The sequence below is a fragment of the Hordeum vulgare genome, chromosome 4H (genome assembly GCF_904849725.1).
Source record: "Hordeum vulgare subsp. vulgare chromosome 4H, MorexV3_pseudomolecules_assembly, whole genome shotgun sequence".
Taxonomy (NCBI): domain Eukaryota; kingdom Viridiplantae; phylum Streptophyta; class Magnoliopsida; order Poales; family Poaceae; genus Hordeum; species Hordeum vulgare.
In genome coordinates, this window is record NC_058521.1 from 609976473 (window position 1) to 609996898 (window position 20426).

Here is a 20426-nt window from a genome sequence, read left to right on the forward strand (position 1 = left end):
CAACAGACAGTCCATATGTAAAAAAAAATAGACCGCGGCCTCCTTGATGTAAAATGCAACACCTCGCGGTGCAAATTTACATCACGAGATGCATCTGGTCCAAAACCAGCCGCCGCCCGCGAACGCCCAACCGCCACTTCGTTTACTTTCCCGCCCGCCCGCTCGCGACCTTCCGCCCGTCCGCCGCCGCCCCGCCGCCTCCACAACCCGCCGCCGCCCCGCCGGACGCCGCCCGCATCAGATCCGGCCCCGCCCCGCCCCACACCACTGTTTCCACGCCGCCCCGCCGCCTCCACAACCCGTCGCCGCCTCGTCCGCCCCGTCCCGTCCGCCGCCCCTCAGCTCCGCCCCGCCCGGCTCCGTCCGCCACCGTCCCGCAGCTCCGCCCCGCCCGGCTCCGTCCGTCACCGCTCCGGCCGCATGCCGCCGCCGCTCCACCGCTCTCACCGCTCTCCGATGGCGCTGAAGAAGACGCCGAAGGGCAACTCGGGCTTCTTCGGCATGAGGCAGAAGCCCTCCGGTAACTGGGGAGTGGAGTTCTCCGATGCTGGGAGGCGTTGGTGGATCGGCACGTACCCCTCCGCCCACGAGGCCGCGCATGCCTACGACGTGGCGGTGTGGCGTGCCGAGAGGCCTCGGGAGCACCTCAACTTTCCAGAGATCGAGAGTCGGGTGGAAGCGGAGATGCTTGTGCCGCAAGGCATCAAGATGAAGGAGATCACGACGAAGAAGAAGGCGACGAAGAAGCTGTCGGTTGTCGTGAATGCCGGCGAGACCGACGAGGAAGCGATGGCGAGGTTTGCTCAGGAGCATCCGGAGTACGTCGAGGCCGAGCTGGAGCACTACTGGAAGCGTGAGGCGGAGCTGAAGAAGAAGGAGGACGCGCGAGGCCGGTCCCTCGACGGTGATCCCCATCGAGTCCTCTTCCGAGGAGGACTGGGCAGACTTCTCGGAGGAGGAGGGCGACAAGGAGGGGTGCGACGACCCGGAGAAGGAGGAGTTCTGGGAGCAGTTCCGCAGCTCCGACTATAAGGAGTAGTTTATCTAGTAGTTTGAAGTAGTAGTTGAATTTCATGTATGAAGCTATGTTGAATTTGATGTTTGAACTATGTTGAATGGACTAGTAGTTTGTCGTTTTAAGAAATTTTACATCTTCATTTTGGACCATCTATTGGAGTTGCTCTTTTCGACCATCAATTTGGACCATCTGTTGGAGTTGAGCTTTTTTCGAAGCTCCAAAACGTACTTTTTGGCAGTCCAAATTTTACATCTTTGATTTTGGACCGCCAAATTTTGGACCATCTATTGGAGATGCTCTTAGATTTATGGGCAGTACCGGCGCTGGCGCACCGGCCCGAAAACTTGACTGGTCGCAGCGCAGCCCTATGATTGGAGGCTCTCGCGTCGTTGGATCTTCCCTACTCCTTCGTCCTCCTCTAGCATCTCAACCAACACCCCGGTCCTGCCTCCCTACATCTCGCATGCGGCGTTACCCGCAGGCTCCCCGCGCTCTCGTCGTCGTCGTCCCCATTATCAGCCTGCTCACCGCGTTCGCCGCTGACGTCGTGGTTCGCAGCAACTCACAACCAACATCTCGCCTCCCGTGAAGCATTGTGGTAATCCAAATATGGTTGCAGCAAAATCATCATCGTCGTCGTCGCAAGGTCGCAACACCGTCCTGATGAATGTAGCAAAAAAGTTTGCCGGTACTAACAAAATGCAACTACGATTGCAGCAAAAAATCGTCGCAGCCGTCTCTAGGTCGCAGGTCCACCTTGATGGATGTAGCAAAAAAGTTAGCCGGCAGTAGCAAAATGCAATTACGGTTGCAGCTTTCCTTGCTGGGCAGAGCCGATTGAAACTATTTCTGTCTATGGTTGAATCTTTTTTTCACAACTTTTGAAGCTGCTTTAGATGATGGTTGCAACCCTTGTATACGCACGGCCCGTCCATGGTAGCAGACGACGACGAGGACGACAAGAGGAGGCTGGAACCAGCGATGTGGACGGCCGACGGGGGTGGAAACCGGCGATGCGGACGGACGACGGGGATGGAAACCGGCGATGCGGTCGGTCAACGGGGGCAGGCACCGGCGATGCGGACGGCAGCAGAGCGCACGGGGCGAGCCGTTGGTGGTCATGATTAAACTTGTAGCAAGAGGAAACAAACTACTCTTGCAGATATGAAATGTACCTGCTCAGCTCCATGCTCATAGCTCTCCATTTGGTTAGATAGGCTCGTCCAGTAATGTCGTTGCTTCTTCCTCCAAATACTCAACCACTGCGAGAAGATTTGACCAAGTAAATATCTGATCGACGTGATGATAACAGGGGCTGCTACAAATAGCAGGTGGATTTCTTGACAAATCTGTTGCCAAATACTATATAATTGCATAGTTTGAAATGCTTGATTTTAGGGATCATATACCAAGTTTTGGAAAGAATAAGCGTAGTAGTGAGTCCATATGTCTTCAAAAGTCATGAACCCATGAAGCCCACGCATTAGTAGGTGACTTTGTCTATGCATGTCAGCTTTTCTCAACTGCTCAACTGCTCTTTGACTGATTTCGTGTGCACCAGTTCAGACTATGACCAGGTAGAAACGCAGGATATTTAGATATCTAATTGAACTAGTCGATTCCATTCACAAAAAGATAACTGAACTAGTCGAACTCATTTGTTTATCCTGCCGGATGTTTCTTGTTTACAAATATTTTCCTTCATTAATAATGGTGATGGGTGGTGAACTTTCCTGGAATTAGCCATGCATGCATTGTGGACAAACAATCCTGGTTACTACTGAGTCGTACTCCCTCCGTTCCTAAATATAAGTCTTTTAAGCGATTTCACTAAGGGTCTACATACGAAACAAAATGATTGAATCTATACTCTAAAATATGTTTATATACATCTGTATGTAGTCCACTAGTGAAATCTCTACAAAGACTTATATTTAAGAACGGATGGAGTACATCACATAGAGTTGATTTATTCCTTTTCCTATTGTATACGCCGGATCGCTTCATTCAAGGAAAAACGTGTAAAGGGGAACTTGTAAAGCTTTTGGAAAATAATTTAATCAACAGCTAGAGATCGTTTCAATCTGTTGATCGGTTCCACCTGACTATTTCTATTGCTTACTATATTCGTACACAGATCACTACGCCTATATAAACACATATACCCCTGCATGTTCAAAGCATCACTCACGCCACAAACACAAACAGGAACACAAGAGAAAAGAAGAGCCAAAGAAACTAATTAACTCAAATGGCAACCTCCTCTTCCATCCTTCTCCTTGCTGCCCTTCTTGCCTTGGTCTCATGGCAGGCCATTGCGTCCGATCCTGACCCACTCCAGGACTTTTGTGTCGCCGACATGCATTCACCAGGTACAACGTACTCCATGGTTTCATGTCATGTTATCGCCAGATACATATGTTGCTATTAGATTCTGAAAATTATATGCAAGTTGGAATGACTTTGTAACTTCTAATCTCACATGTTACATCTCCTTTATGCACCCAGTGCGTGTCAATGGGTTCGTTTGCAAGAACCCGATGGAAGTTAACGCAGACGACTTCTTCAAGGCAGCCAATCTCGACAAGCCAAGGATGACCAACAAGGTTGGATCCAACGTCACCTTGATCAACGTCATGCAGATTGCTGGACTCAACACCCTCGGCATCTCAATTGCGCGCATTGACTATGCTCCCTTGGGTCAGAACCCGCCACATACGCACCCTCGCGCCACTGAGATCCTCACGGTGCTCGAGGGGACACTGTACGTTGGCTTTGTCACATCCAACCAGCCCGCCCCCAACAGAAACAAGTTCCTTTCCAAGGTGCTCAACAAAGGTGATGTGTTTGTCTTTCCCGTGGGGCTCATCCACTTCCAATTCAACCCGAACCCCCACCAGCCTGCCGTTGCAATTGCCGCGCTCAGTAGCCAGAACCCAGGGGCTATCACAATTGCCAATGCAGTGTTTGGGTCAGACCCACCAATATCGGATGATGTTCTTTCCAAGGCATTTCAGGTTGAAAAGAATACAATAGACTATCTCCAGGCTCAGTTCTGGGAGAGCAACCACAATTGATTGATTACACGGAATATGAGTGCATAAACCAAGGACTTGGTTGACTTTCTAGACATGCATCCTAGTCTATAAAATAAATGGAGCATATATCATGCCATTGTGTGTTTGTAAGCCCTGAATGTATTTCAGTCCTATGAATAATCAAGAATATGTTTTTTTTCTCATCACTCTGATATGATGTTGTATGCTATTTTGGTTTTGATGTATCGTATTTCGCATAACAAATGAAATTCGGGGTTATTTTCCCCTTCTCCAAAGCAATAAACGATTATCTAGTTATTTAATATAAGTTTACTTGTATGGTTGAATTCCTTGAGAAACTGAACATATATAGTGTTTGTATGCACTAGCGAGGTACGTACAACGATTGCCATTTGTTATGACGACACAATTTATGAACCAAAGTCACCTGGATCAACGTCACGCAGATTGTTGGTGTGTGTCTGGCATGAATTTTGTGTTCTTTTCTCATTGATCCAAAACAATAGATGATTATCTGGCACTTTAATGTAAGTTTGACGGAACACCTAGTGCAATATAGTGTGACACTGGATCTATAATTCTAGTAGCATATATAATAAGTATGCAAATTCTGCATGATATGAATATTATTAGATTTCTACCGGGTGTGAGAAGAATTAAAGAAATCCGGTGTCCTGGAATATGGAGTTGAGCCATCTACGCATGGTATCCACTCCCTTCGCACGGAATTAGTTGTCTCTCAAAAGGAAGTGTCTAGCCCCGTTAGTGGAATGATTTAGAGAAAATTGCCACTATACCACTAATGAAAACCGCAAGTGTCAAAATACCACTATAAAAAACCAAAGTGCCAAAATAACACTGCTCTCTTAGTTTTTCAGACCAGAATAACACTTCCGTTAGATGTCAAACATATTCTGTTAGTCAAACCGTTAGCATCTGTCAGTTTTTTTGGGTATTTCCAAAATGCCCCTGATCTCTCAACCTAGTCCCGTATTCCCCATCTCCCGGTCTCTATCCATGGCGTGCGTCCGCTCGCCCCGCCGCCCTCCCGCTCGCTCCGCCGCCCTCCCCTAGCTTCGCCCCCGACGACGCCGCCCTCCCGCTCGCCCCCGACGACGCCGCCCTCCCGCTCGCCCCCGACGAGGCCGCCCTCCGCTCGCCCCCGACGAGGCCGTCCTCCCGCTCGACCAGGCCCTCCGCTCGCCCCCGACGAGGCCGCCCTCCCGCTCTCCAGGGTCCCGACGCCGCCCTCCCGCTCGCCCCTCGACCAGGCCCTCGACGGCCTTGCTGCTGGCCCTCCCGCTCGCCCCTCGACCAGGCCAGCGACGGCCTTGCTGCTGGCCCTCTGGGTGAATATCTGATGCTTTAAATCTGATGTTTTTATTCTAAATGATGATCCTCTGTTTCCATTTTTAGATTCGATGGGCGTTTCAAAGTAGAAATAGATGTTCAATCTTACTTGACGGTTGTAGACGGCAGAAAAGTGTATACAAGGGGCAGAACATGGAATTTTCTGGCTGGTCGGGGCTTGTCCATTGCGCGGATAAAGGAGGTTGTGGAGGGGAGGTACACATGGTCTGCTGATCAGAGAATGGTCATTTGGTATGGATCCGGAGGTAACACCGTCCCATTGATCTCTGAATCAGAGATAGCTCAATTGTTTGACATATGTTCTAACACAAAAATAGTAAGGTTCGGTGTGACCATTGAGAGTAAACAACAACAGAATGAACCAGCCCATGTTATGACCGAGGAGATGGATGATCAGCCAGTTCACGCTCCATTCTTTGCTTGGCCTAAGCAAGCCTATGAAGGGGAGTACGAGGATGATGAGCCTGTGGGATGCAACGAGGAGAGCACCTATTTGCATGAGGAGAATGTTGAGTCAAAGGAGAATGCTGAGCCACAAAAGAATGTCGAGCCAAAGGCTGCAAGAGTTCCATTGGGAACACTGGATGTGGACAACTCTTATGATCCACAACATGTGCGAGGGGATGATGAGGCTTTACTTGCGAACAATATGGCTCCTACTTATATCCATGATAAAAACAATCCTCGAATTGAAGTAGGAGCCACATTTCCTAACTCTAAAGCATTTAAAGTTGCTTTGAGACAATTAGCAATTAGAGAAGATTGGTCCTTTGGCACGCAGTATAGTGACCCTCAAAGATTTAGGGCTAATTGCACTGATGAGGATTGCCCATGGAGGATACATGCCTCAAAATTACCTAACACAAAAACTTTCATGGTATTGTATAGGAGCTCTCATTGTATAGTGACCCTCAAAGATTTAGAGCTTATGTTATTGTTGATTTCTTTCTTTTTACTGTTGTTTATTTGGCACTTATGTTTCTTAATGTTATTGTAGGTAAAAAAACTCCCTTTTGGCCATACTTGTGGGAGTACCAATTGCAGCAAAGGAATGGCAAATAGAGATTGGCTTGCTGATAAAGGGAATGCTACACTTGAGGAGAATCCCACGGTGAGTGCAAAACAACTTAGAGAAACTTTGCAAAAGGAGTATGATATTAAGCTTCAGTACACCGATGTTTGGAAAGGAAGAGCTCGTGCAAAGGATCAATTGGAAGGTACATATAAGGAGAATTTCAAGCAATTGTGGAACTTTAGAGCCGAATTGTTGGCAACCAATCCTGGAAGTATATTTGAGATAGACATAAAAACAACTACCAACAAAAGGAGTGACGTTGTGCATGTTTTCAATAGGTTGTTCATTGCCTTCAAGCCATGCATTGATGGGTTCTTGGCAGGGTGTAGACCATATTTGGGGGTTGATGCAACATTTCTTAGTGGGAAATATACCGGACAATTGGCAGCCGCAATTGGTGTGGATGGGCATAGTTGGATGTTTCCGGTAGCATTTGGAATATTTGAGAAAGAAAATACAGAAAATTGGGTATGGTTCATGGAGCAGCTGAAATTGGCTGTTGGAGAGCCACAAGGGCTTGTAATCCATACAGATGCATGTAAGGGGTTGGAGAATGCCATTTCTAAGGTCTACCCAAATTGTGAACATAGAGAATGCATGATGCATCTAATGCTTAACTTCAAGAAAAAGTTCAAAGGTGACATACTAGATAATATGTGGCCTGCAGCTTGGACCTATAAAGTAGAGAAGCATGCATCTAGGATGGCAGAAATACAAGCACAAAGTGTTGAAGCAATAGCCTATTTGAATATGCATCACAACCGTGTGTGGACAAGAAGCAAATTTTCAGCAATGACAAAAGTTGAGTATGTCTGCAATAATTTGGCAGAGGTCTTCAATAATTGGATTAAGGACATGAAGCAACTTGCACTTGTTGAGATTTTGGACAACCTGAGGGAAATGATAATGAAATTGTTCAAGAAAAGGAGAGCCGTTGCCGAAACGCTGCTAGGTTACATACTACCTAGTGTGATAAAGGAGTTGAATTTGAAAAGCAAGGGGCTGCACTATTTGGAAGCAAGGGCATCACCAAATATAGCTGAGATTTCAGGAAATGGATGGAGGCACACCGTTAACTTGGAGAAAAACGAGTGCTCTTGTAGAAGATGGCAGATTTGTGGTAAGTCATGCACACATGCTCTTCGGTTCATATTCTCCAAAAAAGCCAAGCTAGAGGATTATATTGATGAGTGCTTCTCAGTGGCAAGGTTCAAAGCGGCATATGAGGGAATTCTCATGCCAATTAGGGGTAGGTCCCAATGGCCCAAGGTAAATCCTGGATTTGATATGATCCCTCCCAAGCTTACCAAGAGTGCTGGACGTCCAAGAACTAGGAGGATAAAGAATTACACTGAAGGTGGAACTGGCAGAAAACACAAATGCAAAAGGTGTGGAGCATTAGGTCATCTTCGAAAGACATGCAAGGAGCCAGAGATTGAAAGTGACGCGGACCGAGATGCTACTCCTCCACGGTAATTATTTCATGAGTCGAAATTTCTTTCACTTGCTGCCAAATGTCTTGCATATTAATTGTATTGAACTGTAGGAAAAAATCAAAGGTTGAAGCAAGCATCACAACTACTTCTTCTCCTAAGACACCAACTAAGCAAGGTACTCAGCTTGGTAGTCCTACAAGTCCAATGACAAGGCAAAGAGCAGCAGCTATTGCAATTGCTTCAACACCTCCTAGTGCATCTACAAGGAGCAAAATTGCTGCTCCTAGCCCTCTTCTGTGAGTTCAGTTCATTTGATTGTGAGAAGCATGATTTTTCTGTGAAAACATTCGGATTCCAAATTGCCTTCATCCTGATCTTTACTTTGTTTTCTCTCAAAACAGCAATGCCATGTGAAGGAGGATATCAGGAAGCTTTTGGATGTTGACCGTCCTAGATTATAACTTGTAGTAGATTAATTAGATGTTATGTAATCGGAGTCAGTACTAAGACTGTTTGCAACCGTGTATGCATGCATAGTAGGCACAATGGTGTACAGGAGGTGCTCTTTTGGTATGCTATACTGTGTCGTGACTTATATGAACCATTTTGTGTCTGTTTTCTATGTTGAAGAGGTAAGGGCATTCAAGTCTTTTTCAGATGATGTTAGTCTCAGTTATGAACCAGTGCTATTTTGGCAAGTTGGCTTTTACTAGTGGTATTTTGGCATGTTTGGTTTTGACTAGTGGTAGTTTGGCTATTGGCTCAATGATTTATGGAGAAGGCTACTCTGGATCAAGAAAATGGGAAGGCAGGAAAAATGAATTAGAATAAGGAATTGATAGACTAAAGACCAAGACAAATGCGGGTAACAAAAGAAACAAAAGGATTATGAGAATAAGGAATGCGTGAAACATGAAAATGTGTATGAACAAAGTGTATATTTAGGGCTATCTTACTAGGGCACTATCGTGATGCCACAATTGGATGCAGTCAAAATGAAAACAACTAAATTTTCTTCCTTGTAACGAGAAGAACGTAGCAAAATCACGGCTAAGAGGCACATGGAGGTAGTGGAGAAAAACGGACAAAGACAAGAAGAGGAAGGACGGAAGAAACAAGAAGAGAAGGAAGATAAGGAACATGAAGAAGAGGAGCAACTAATTTGTACTGAAAAAGATCAAAGGCTAAAATTTACACAAGAACAAAAGGAAGGACGAGAGAAACACAGAGGAAGTTGTGCTCCCTTATTTGCACTCTTTATCTAGCATAAAAAGGGCAAAGAAAAAACATAAAAGTATTTGGTATCTTCGGAACCATGGAGTGTTCGGGATTTGCTAAAACACAAAGGTTCATAAGACAACGCAGGGTGTGTCAACGGCTGGTGTACGTGCTCGAGGCGCGGTATGGCAGCTGCGCGGTGGGCAAGACCTAGTGGTCGCTTGCGTCGCTGGGTTTGGGTTGGATCATTTTAGATCTGGTGCTCAGACGTCGTCGGGCAGCATGGGGTGGTGGTATTCGTCGTCGGCTAGGTCAGATCCTCCTAGATGTGGCACCCAGATAGATCTGCGCCGGAGGCTTTCCTCAATCTTCCTTGTTGGCAGGTTGAGCCCCATGGCACTTTATTCTCCGTAGGTTTCAGTTCATGGCTCGTTGTCAGATCCGGAGCAGACAGATGTTGGTTGTATAGGATGGGAACCGGAGGAAACTTATGTTCGCTATCTCGGTCCGGCATCTGTGACGACCAGGACATCCTTATCGTCCTTAGAGTCGAAGCCGAGGTCCCTCCTATCCTCCTCCGACCCCCTTCTGGACGAAAGTCCAAAACCCGTCTTGGATTGGACGACAGCAGCGCCTTGCGCGTCGTACCCTCCATGGAGGGAGGCTTGGGTGTTCGGGGTGGAGTTTTTGTGGGTTGTGAGCTCCGCGTGGTGGCTCCAGCTGTGGAGGTTGGCGGGAGGAGCGGTGTTGTATCCACTGCCTCGACGTTGTCGGGTCTTGGCGGCTTGGTGCAACTGAGTCTCGGTGACAGAAGCGCCTGGATGGACTAGTCCGGGGCGGTGGCGCCGTCGTTGGACACCGTGGTGACTCCAATGGATGGCCGGACTAGAAAGGATGACGCATATCTCTTTCCTAGAGATGGGCCAGCGGTTCGATGATGGTGGTGGCTTCTAAAATGTGTGCATGTATTGGTTTGATGATGGTGGCTTCGGGTGGCCTTATTTATGTTCTTGCCTGATTTTTGTTGAATAATTAATAAAGATTGATGCATGCATTGATTGATGCAGATGTCGGGGGTTTAACCTGTTTTTCAAAAAAACTCACTCTGTACGAAATCACACAGCGGGAGTATATCTTTCATAATATTTTATGCGGATCAAAAACCCCTTAAGTTATTTGCTAGAGTTACTTAATTGTAGAATTTTCCATATCTTTTCAATAGGTACAGGTTCAGTCTGGTAAGCCTCCTCCCCGTTCCTCTCCTACCACTGCGGCCACGACCGCCTCCACTTTCAAGGTCAAGCCGATGATGGTGAAGATGGTGTTGGAGTGCGGCGGCGACATCTCGGCTTCCCACGAGGACATCCTCGCCAAATCCCCCTTCCTCGACGCCGGTAATGCTCCATCCGCCTTTGCCTCGCAGGCACGGCAGGACAAGGAGGAGGAGGAGGTCTTCGCCACCTCTCCTGACCACCCCAGCAAGACCCCATCACCAAGTGCAGCCTCCCATTCACCCCCACCCCCTCCCAGACCCAGTCGCCCATGCCTCCTCCCTCCGATGATGGCATCGCCAATCCTCGCCAGAAGCCAAATATCAGTGGGCTTGAAACAAAATCAGCGCTACAATGATCAGAATAGATATCACATGTGTTGATGAAAAGTTAGACGCCCCGACCCAGGTACATTTTTTGTACTGGATTATTTAAATTTTATAAAATGTTAGTGAAGTTAATAATTCATGAAACTCGACATGTTGTGTTATATTGACATGTATTGACCAGTTAAATTTGATAGTGTTGAATCGAATTTGGGATGTACACTATTTAGAAACTGATGCTTCAATTTGTTCCAACCGGATTAATCCAAGACAAAATCAGATGTTTCAATGCAAACTCGTAGAATTGGAGTTCCATTTTTAGATGGTAGATGCACGGTTGGATGTTCCCGTGTATAGATGATAACATTTGGCATTTTAGTTAGGCTGGTAATAATTAAATTCAAATATATGTCATTATATATATTGGTGTATTAGTGGTTGTGCATGCAGAACACGTGTCGCAGGAGGAACGTTACGGGCGTGTGAATACTTTGCAACACCACTATTTTTTAAATAATCCGGTCCACACTCTTTTGAGTGGTCGATCATTGGTATTCCACGTGTTTCAGAACCCCCTTCCCTCCCCCTCCCACACGACTCCGTAAGCACACAATGGCTGGCCACAACGACTCCTATCGTCAATGTTGCAGCGCTAGAATCTGTGCAGCCACCCTTGTGTGAATGGTGGACGAACCCCCTTCGCCACGACATGAATTCAGAGGTTGTGGCACCTCCTCCATAAGCAGTCGTCGCCTTGCACTACCAATGATCGGCTCGATCGATGCAGTCGGGCCTTCCTATCGCCGTCCGAGAGGCGGGTTGCTCGATGTCAGTGCCACCTCAACATCGAGCTTGTGCTTCGGTTATTGGGCGCTCCCGCCATCACCCGACCTTAGGTCAGTGATGACATCTCCGAGGCAGAATGTACGGTCAGCGAGCCAGCCAGGCAAAACATGCATGCGACGTCGTCCATCTACATGGCTCTTTGTCTCCTCCACCATCCTTGGGGGTGTCTACCATATAGACATCGTAGGTGGAGGTAGCCACCCACTTGTCGTTATTGGAGGTGACCAGGAGTGATATGCAATAGGACACATCGCCGGCATCTTCGTCCATGACATCTATCTCGTCGAAGGCCTAGTCCAATATGTCATTTAAGTCATCAACACTAGCGACTAGGTGGGTGGAGGCTGGGGAGAAGATTCATGTTTCTCCTGGTTTGCCTCCGATCTGATCGTAGACGGAGGTATGATCATCAAAAATTTCATGCCTCTAAATCTCATCGAACACCTCATTCAGTAGGGTAAGGTCGGCCTTGCCCACATCCTGACGATATGTGGGAATTACATGTAGTTTTCCCGAGGTGCCACCTGACGTAGCTTCGGGGCTTCTGTTGATTAGGCCTGATGTCTGGTCCTTTATTGCAGAGGTCAGGTCCGAGCTTGAAGCTCGAGCCGAGGCATGGCTTGATCCATGGCCATGATCCGAGATTGAATCTCTCATCGGGGCGGCTTCGCTTATAGGATCTACAGACTGGTCTAACATCCAACCCGAAAAAACCAAGCTCGCCACGAGAATCCGTGGCGTACTCCAAACTGCCAGACCTGATGATATGGCAGGGGGAGCAGTTCTCGACCTGGCCAAGGCGACCGACGAGTCGGTGTGTAGCACAAGGCTCCCAAAGGCAAAAGGCTCGTCGAGGGAAAAGGTACTCCCATAGTCGATGCCATCATTGATCCGAAGAAGATCCATTGAGCCTTTGCGACCACACAACGGGACATGTATGGGCTACCAATGTCTGTGCTAAAACTGACGGATCACAATATCACCCTGTGTGTCCTTCTTTAACTTGTAAACCCACTCCAAACCAATCGCCTTTTGGTTTGGAGGACGGGTTACCAAAGTCCACGTGCCATTGCTCTCAATCTCCTTCATCTCCTCATCCATGGCGTGCGTCCAGCTAGGACTTTTGCTCGCCTCTACGAAGTTCGCCGGCTCCTCAACTCCGAACAGACATAGTCCAGAGTACTCGAGTGTAACTGGCTTTGTGTACTTGTAGACTTTCTTGAGGGTCTTGTAGCGACGAGGCCCTGAGGAATCCGTTGTGGCTTGCGAAGGAGGCGACACAAATTGTGTCGGTGTTGATGCACTTGAGGAAGATAGCTGAGACACGGGCGTGTCATCGACATCCGTGTCGTCGGCGTAGTCGTCCTGACCGTGACCATCATCTTGATTGTCGTCGTCACTACGCGCCTCGTTGTCGATGTTGTCGTCGAGATCTCCGCCTGTGTCGTGTGCGGCGTTGTCGTTATCTCCTTGCGACCTATGCACGCCGTCGTCGGTGTCGGCGCCATGATGATCACTACCATTGTGGTCACCTTGGTTGGGCGTCTTGCCAACCACCTGGACATCCTCCCCTGCATCATCATCAGTTGGAAATTCAATCGTGAATATGTTACCGTTTGGAGCACCGTCGGCTGCGGCGCTCCAATTCCACGCTTGGTTTTCTTCAAACACGACGTCGCGTGAAATCCGTAGACGCTTGGTTTGTGGATCGTAGAAACGGTATGCCTTGGTGCCATAACTGCTCTCGTATCCGATGAACACCATCTTGGTGCTACGATCAGCAAGCTTTGAGAGATGTGGCTCCGTCATCTTCACATGTGCCACGCACCCGAACGTCCGTAAATGAGACACATTCGGCTTACGTCCGTAAATTGCTTCATACGGAGTCTTGCCGATCACCACCCTCGTTGGAGCCCGGTTAAGAAGATAGACTGCCGTCGAGACAGCTTCCCCCCAAAAAATCCCCGGCAGGTTCTTGCTCTTGAGTAAACTCCTTGCCATGTCAACGACGGTTCGATTGCGCCTTTCAACGACCCCATTCTGCTGCGGCGTGTAAGGTGCCGCGAGGAACCTCTTTATGCCAATCTTCTCGCAGTAATCGTTGAATTCGTTCGATGTAAACTCTCCGCCGCGATCTGTCCGTAGAGCGCGAACATTCAACTTGTGTTCCATCTCCGTTGCAGCCTTCAGCTTCTTGAACACTTCAAACGCCTCAACTTTAGATCGTAGGAGAACGACCCACATATATCTCGAGTAGTCGTCTACCACGAGGAAGAAATACTTCTTTCCCGCGTGAGTTGCTGGGGTGATAGGGCCACATAGATCACCATGGAGCTGCTCGAGTGCATCACTTGCACGATAGGTAGACTGAGCAGGGAACGGCCTGCAGTGCTGTTTTCCAACCAAGCACCCATCACATACTCGATCAACATGTTCGATAAATGGCATCCCGGATACCATCTCCATCTTTGACATCTTCTTCAAGGCGTAGAAGCTAACGTGTCCAAATCTAGCATGCCATAACCACGAATCATCATCACTCTTGGCGAGCCAACACTCCGGTTGAGATTGATCAAGGTTGAGGATATAGAGCCTATTCCGTGTGCGATTAACACGAGCTAGCATGTTTCGGAGGTTGTCGAAGATCGTCATCACTCCGTTCTCGATATTCACCTTGCATCCATTCTCGTCAAGCTTCCCAATAGAGATGATGTTGTTGCGAAGCCGTGGGATGTAGTACACTCCGGTGAGTATGCGATGTTCGCCTGTGAGACCCTCGAATAGGATAGATCCTTGCCCGCAAATCTCCACAGCTGAACCATCACCGAACTTGACCGAGCCTTCAACATCGTATTCCAGCTCGAGGAATTTCTCCTTGCACCCCGTCATGTGGTTACTGGCACCCGTGTCGAGATACCACGACACGTTCTGATCACCGGATAACTTTGGTGTCACTTTTTCCTCATGAAGTAGCACCTTCCGGCTTGGTTTCACAACCGCCTTTTCAGCGAGATCACAAACTTCGGCCATCAGAAGACCTGGACCTTCGTCTTCCTACTTTGCCAAATTTGCCTTGATCTTCCGGTTGTTAGGCTTCGGAGAATCCTTTGCAAAGTGACCCATCTCGTTGCAGTTATAGCACTTGACCTCGGACATATCCAAGTTTCGTTGCTTCCGCCCTTTAGATCGGTCTGCCTTGACACGATCTTGTGGCTTTCCTTTTCCTTTGCCTTTTCCGGTTTGTCCATCGCACTTCACGTTGCTTGAGCCTTCGCCATCATCACGCCTTCCTTTGCTACTTGGGGCCTCCCAATCTGCGCGCGAGTACATGAGTTGGTCACTTCCTCCTCCTTTGCCTTTCCAACAGCCACGAGCATTCTCTTCCCATGTCCGCAGGCGTCCGATCGCCTCCGTTATGGTCATGTCGTCGATGTCGTAAAGCTCTCGAGCGTGCCGATGATGTACGTGAATTTGTCAGACACCGAACTGAAAAATTTCTCCACGATCTCAGTCTCCTCGAGCTTTGAACCAAGCGCGCGGATCTCTCCCTCCAGAGTAGTAAGACGCATGGCGTAGTCGTTCACCGATTCAGTTTCCTCCATCTGCAACTTGTGAAATTGGCGCTTCAGCACTTGTGCCCGTGCCTTGGTGACGTGATCTTCTCCGATCCTCATCTCCTTGAGTGCGTTCCACGCCTCTCTTGCCGTCTCGAACTCCGCCAATGTCATCAGCACGGAATCCGGCACAGACTGGGCTATGGCGGCCATGGCACCTTCGTCGCGCTCCTCATCGACGTCGTCGTCCGTGATGGCCTCCCACACTCGAAGGGACCAAAGAATAATCTTCATCTTCACCGCCCACACGCCGTAGTTGGCGTCTGTGAGCATCGGTTACTGGATTGCGATGTTGCGATGCGCCTGGAAGTTGGCGCCGCTCGTTCCTCCACCACTGGTTGCTGACTTGACGCCCTTCTTCACCTTGTCGCCGTTCTTGTTCCCCTTGGCACCGCCGCTGCCAGACTTGACCGACTCAGCGTCGCTGTCCGTCATCGTAGATCGTAGATGGTCGAGGCTCTAGATACCAATTGTTGGCTTTGATCTCGTATATCAAATCACCCAGCAGCTAGCTATGCACGTGCAAGAAAGCAGGCACACAAGCTGGTGGATGGATCCTCTCGAGCTAGCTTGAGGTTGTGCTATCGATGCGGCTGTACAAGCGTAAATACGTATAGGCGAGACACGGCACGAGAGTTGATAGCCAAACAGGAGCTTGTCGTCCCTGTTGCTTTATTGCTTTGATCTGAATCTGGTTGATCTGGTGTTACAAGGGGTAGGGATACAAGTATATATATCTCTCCCTAATAATAAAGCAAATAGGGTTTCTGGTCGTCCGTCATGGCGTTTTTGCAGAAAAGTCCCCCTGTTTGTTCGAAATCAACCCGCGGTCCTTCAATAAGTGGAAAAAACGTTACATTTTTTGGAAAAAGCCCCTAGGCAGTTGTCACTCCGGTGCATATCGCGTCCGCCCCTCCCCGATTCTCCTCCTTCCCTCGCCGCCGACCGTTTGCGTCCTTCGGGCAAAGCCTCCGCGTGGATCTGTGTTGTAGAACGTCGCATGGGAAACAAAAAATTTCCTACGCGCACGAAGACCTATCATGGTGATGTCCATCTACGAAAGGGGATTTCCGATCTACGTACCCTTGTAGATCGCACAGCAGAAGCGTTAAGAAACGCGGTTGATGTAGTGGAACGTCCTCACGTCCCTCGATCCGCCCCGCGAACCGTCCCACGAACCGTCCCGCGATCCGTCCCACGATCCGCTCCGATCTAGTGCCGAACGGACGGCACCTCCGCGTTCAGCACACGTACAGCTCGACGATGATCTCGGCCTTCTTGATCCAGCAAGAGAGACGGAGAGGTAGATGAGTTCTCCGGCAGCGTGACGACGCTCCGGAGGTTGGTGGTGATCTAATCTCAGCAGGGCTCCGCCCGACCTCCGCAGAAACGCGATTTAGAGGTAAAACCGTGGAGGTATGTGGTCGGGCTGCCGTGGAAAAAGTTGTCTCAAATCAGCCCTAATAGCTCCATATATATAGGAGAAGGGGAGGGGAGGCTTGCCTTGAGGCTCAAGGAGCCCCAAGGGCTGCGCCACCAAGGGGAGGAGGAGTCCTCCTCCAATCCTAGTCCAACTAGGATTGGAAGGTGGAGTCCTTCTCTTCCTTCCCACCTCTTTTTTTTCTTTTCTCTTTGATTTTCTATCTATGGCGCATAGGGCCTTCTTGGGCTGTCCCACCAGCCCACCAAGGGCTGGTGCGCCACCCCCAAGGCCTATGGGCTTCCCGGGGGTGGGCTGCCCCCCCCCCCCCCCCGGTGAACATCTGGAACCCATTCGTCATTCCCGGTACATTCCCGGTAACTCCGAAAACCTTCCGGTAATCAAATGAGGTCATCCTATATATCAATCTTCGTTTCCGAACCATTCCGGAAACCCTCGTGACGTCCGTGATCTCATCCGGGACTCCGAACAACATTCGGTAACCAACCATATAACTCAAATACGCATAAAACAACGTCGAACCTTAAGTGTGCAGACGCTGCGGGTTCGAGAACTATGTAGACATGACCCGAGTGACTCCTCAGTCAATATCCAATAACGGGGCCTGGATGCCCATATTGGATCCTACATATTCTACGAAGATCTTATCGTTTGAACCTCAGTGCCAAGGATTCATATAATCTCGTATGTCATTCCCTTTGTCCTTCGGTATGTTACTTGCCCGAGATTCGATCGTCAGTATCCGCATACCTATTTCAATCTCGTTTACCGGCAAGTCTCTTTACTCGTTCCGTAATACCAGATCCCGCAACTTACACTAAGTCACATTGGTTGCAAGGCTTGTGTGTAGAGCATCTTTATAGTCACCCAGTTACGTTGCGACGTTTGATACACACAAAGCATTCCTCCTGTGTCAGTGAGTTATATGATCTCATGGTCATAGGAAGAAATACTTGACACGCAAAAAACAGTAGCAACAAAATGACACGATCAACATGCTACGTCTATTAGTTTGGGTCTAGTCCATCACGTGATTCTCCTAATGATGTGATCCCGTTATCAAGTGACAACACTTGCCTATGGTCAGGAAACCTTGACCATCTTTGATCAACGAGCTAGTCAACTAGAGGCTTACTAGGGACAGTGTTTTGTCTATGTATCCACACATGCACTGTGTTTCCAATCAATACAATTATAGCATGGATAATAAACGATTATCATGAACAAATAAATATAATAATAACTAATTATTATTGCCTCTAGGGCATATTTCCAAGATAGATATGACTACCAAGACATCACTGACACCAACATCGTGGCGCCAAGTTTTCAGTTCGACCATCCCGCACATCTAGACAAGAGGAATCGGGCCACCAGATCCACCATGATTTGTCAAGGACTCTAGATCAGGATCAAGGCTTGGCCACCACCGCTGACGGCAACTTCGCCATGTGCACCTTCCACGACACACCTCGAAACCCCCATGGACAAGGGACAATGACAACAACACTTCTATGCTACTAGCAGGAGAGCCAAACATGCAACCTACCATCCATGGTCGCCGCATCAACGTTTGCGACCCCAAACCCACGCACCAACACGAAGTTGTTCGTAGGATGTCACTGAATAAAGGCATCAAACCCTAGCAAAGCTCGACCAGGACCAAGTCCACTAAGATGAACAAATTCGGTCGGTCCTAGGACTGCCAACGAACCCACCTGACAATTCCGGGTGGGGGTAGGGAGGATCTCACAGTCGGCGAAACTTCACCAATGAGAGGCGATGGGCAACCACATGCGTGTGACAGAGTTCAGCCCTCACAGGTCGACGACCACGATGCTGCTAGATGCCGGATAGCACTGGCTCCGGACAAAGTTCCCTGATCCATGCATGAACCAGGTGAAACCCACGACTCCACTAGACACGCCATGCAATTTCAGCTCAGTGGGCCACCTCCGACAGCAGGGGATAGCAGCGGCGACAGTGTGAAGTTCTAGAGTTACCCCAAAGAGACCAGGTAGTGGAGCAGACAGAAGTGTTTCTAGAGATATCCCACAGAGACTAGGGAGTGGAGCAGACAGAAGGGACATCTTGTTGCCGCCTATCGTCACCCGGGGCTTTGCTCGGCGTGGTGCCGTTCGACGGGGAGGCTGAGAGTGTGAGGGCCTAGGGACGGAGGCTGAGATCACCTCTACTGTCGTCCACCACGAGGATGATGTTGGGGCCATCTGATGGAAACAAGTTTTCTGTATCAAAACTACAAATACACACCTCAAAGTAAATAATTAGTTTATGAGTGGCCACCCAGCTTAGGCATTGGATGTACTCCCTCCGTCCGGAAATACTTGTCCTAAAGATGAATGTATCTAGACTTATTTTAGTTATAGATACATTCATTATATCCATTTCTAGGACAAGTATTTTCGGACGGAGGGAGTACTATTTACTCTAACAAAAGAGGCAGGTGAGGTGTGTGATGAGCCTAATCAAGAAAGACCGACTAGATCATCAGATTTATGCACTAAAATGGTCATGATCAAACTCTTAGCAAGAGGATGTTAACTACCCTTACTAAGATCACATGAATGGGGCCGTATGCATCGTTCTGATGCAGAGGCCGAAGGCAATCCTTCTTTAAAAAAAAACTAAGATTCACATGAATTGTTTGTGCTCTCTATTTTCATTGTTTATGCATGCGTGGATTAATGTAATTAACCCTTTTGAGAAAATTGTGACCAAGTTGTGTATTATGTGCGTTCATGAACGGAATGGCGTACCTATGCTTTCTTCCTCATTTACACAATCCATTAATTACCGCCTCATCTTGCAACCAAATAATTTATAATTTTTAGGGTCAATTACATCCCTGGTGCTGGAAGTTGGAACATGCCTTTTTGCTTCATCCTGCGGGATCGAAAGAGGGACAAAACGTATGATGAATGTCTTTTATGTATGAAACTGAAACGGACACCTCCAAGAAATTAATCAGTTTATGAATACTGTTTACTCTAAAAAATAAGCAGCTGAGGCCTGATTCTTAGATTTAAAAATGCAATGAACTGGTCATGATTGAATCGTAGCAAGGAGGAAACTAACTACTCTTACTAATTAAGATCATATGAAATGTTCCTCCCGGGTCACACTTTCCTTTTGGTTAGCTAGGAACGTCCACTAAGCACTAACATCGTTGCTTTCTTCCTACAAGTACTCAACAACTGACCAAGTAAGTGTCTGATTGACTGGGTTATCCTCCTTTTCTAAATAAAAATAAACGATTGATGTCGTCATGGTAACAGGGGCTGCTAAAAATAGCAGGTGTATTATGTGGATTCATGCATGGACCAACGCGCCTTGATTTCTTCCCTGTTGACACAATCCGCTAACTACTGTGTCGTCTTATGCTGCCGGGTTTCATGGTAAATAATCTAGTGGCAAATCCACAATTTCATAGTTTGAAAAGCTCGATTGCACGCGATCCTATAGCAACCTCTGCAAAGAAAACGATTGCCCTGCATGACTTGGCTTTCATTAACTGCTCTTTTCCTGCCCACCAGTTCAGACTATGACCAAGTATATGATAGTACCACAGAAATGCAAGCTAATAACATATCTATAAAAATTAAACGTGTCTTAAAAGGGAACCTGTAAACTTTATGCAAATATTTTAATTAGCAGCAAGAGACCAGTTCAATCGGTTGGTCGGTTCCACTTGAATAAATCTATTATTGCTCAAGAGTCCAGGCGCTGCTCG

The 20426-nt window shown here is 48.0% G+C and overlaps 1 protein-coding gene and 1 pseudogene across 1 annotated transcript; both read left to right on the forward strand.

Moving 5' to 3' along the window:
* Nucleotides 1-456: 456 nt before the first annotated feature.
* On the forward strand, nucleotides 457-1039 carry LOC123447958 (annotated as a pseudogene).
* Nucleotides 1040-3215: 2176 nt separating this feature from the next.
* Nucleotides 3216-4262, forward strand: LOC123447622 (germin-like protein 8-5). Its single transcript, XM_045124230.1, has 2 exons — nucleotides 3216-3390; nucleotides 3527-4262. Exons 1-2 carry the CDS (start codon nucleotides 3270-3272, stop codon nucleotides 4093-4095), a joined length of 690 nt encoding a protein of 229 aa, XP_044980165.1. The 5' UTR covers nucleotides 3216-3269; the 3' UTR covers nucleotides 4096-4262.
* The last annotated feature ends 16164 nt before the right edge of the window (nucleotides 4263-20426 follow it).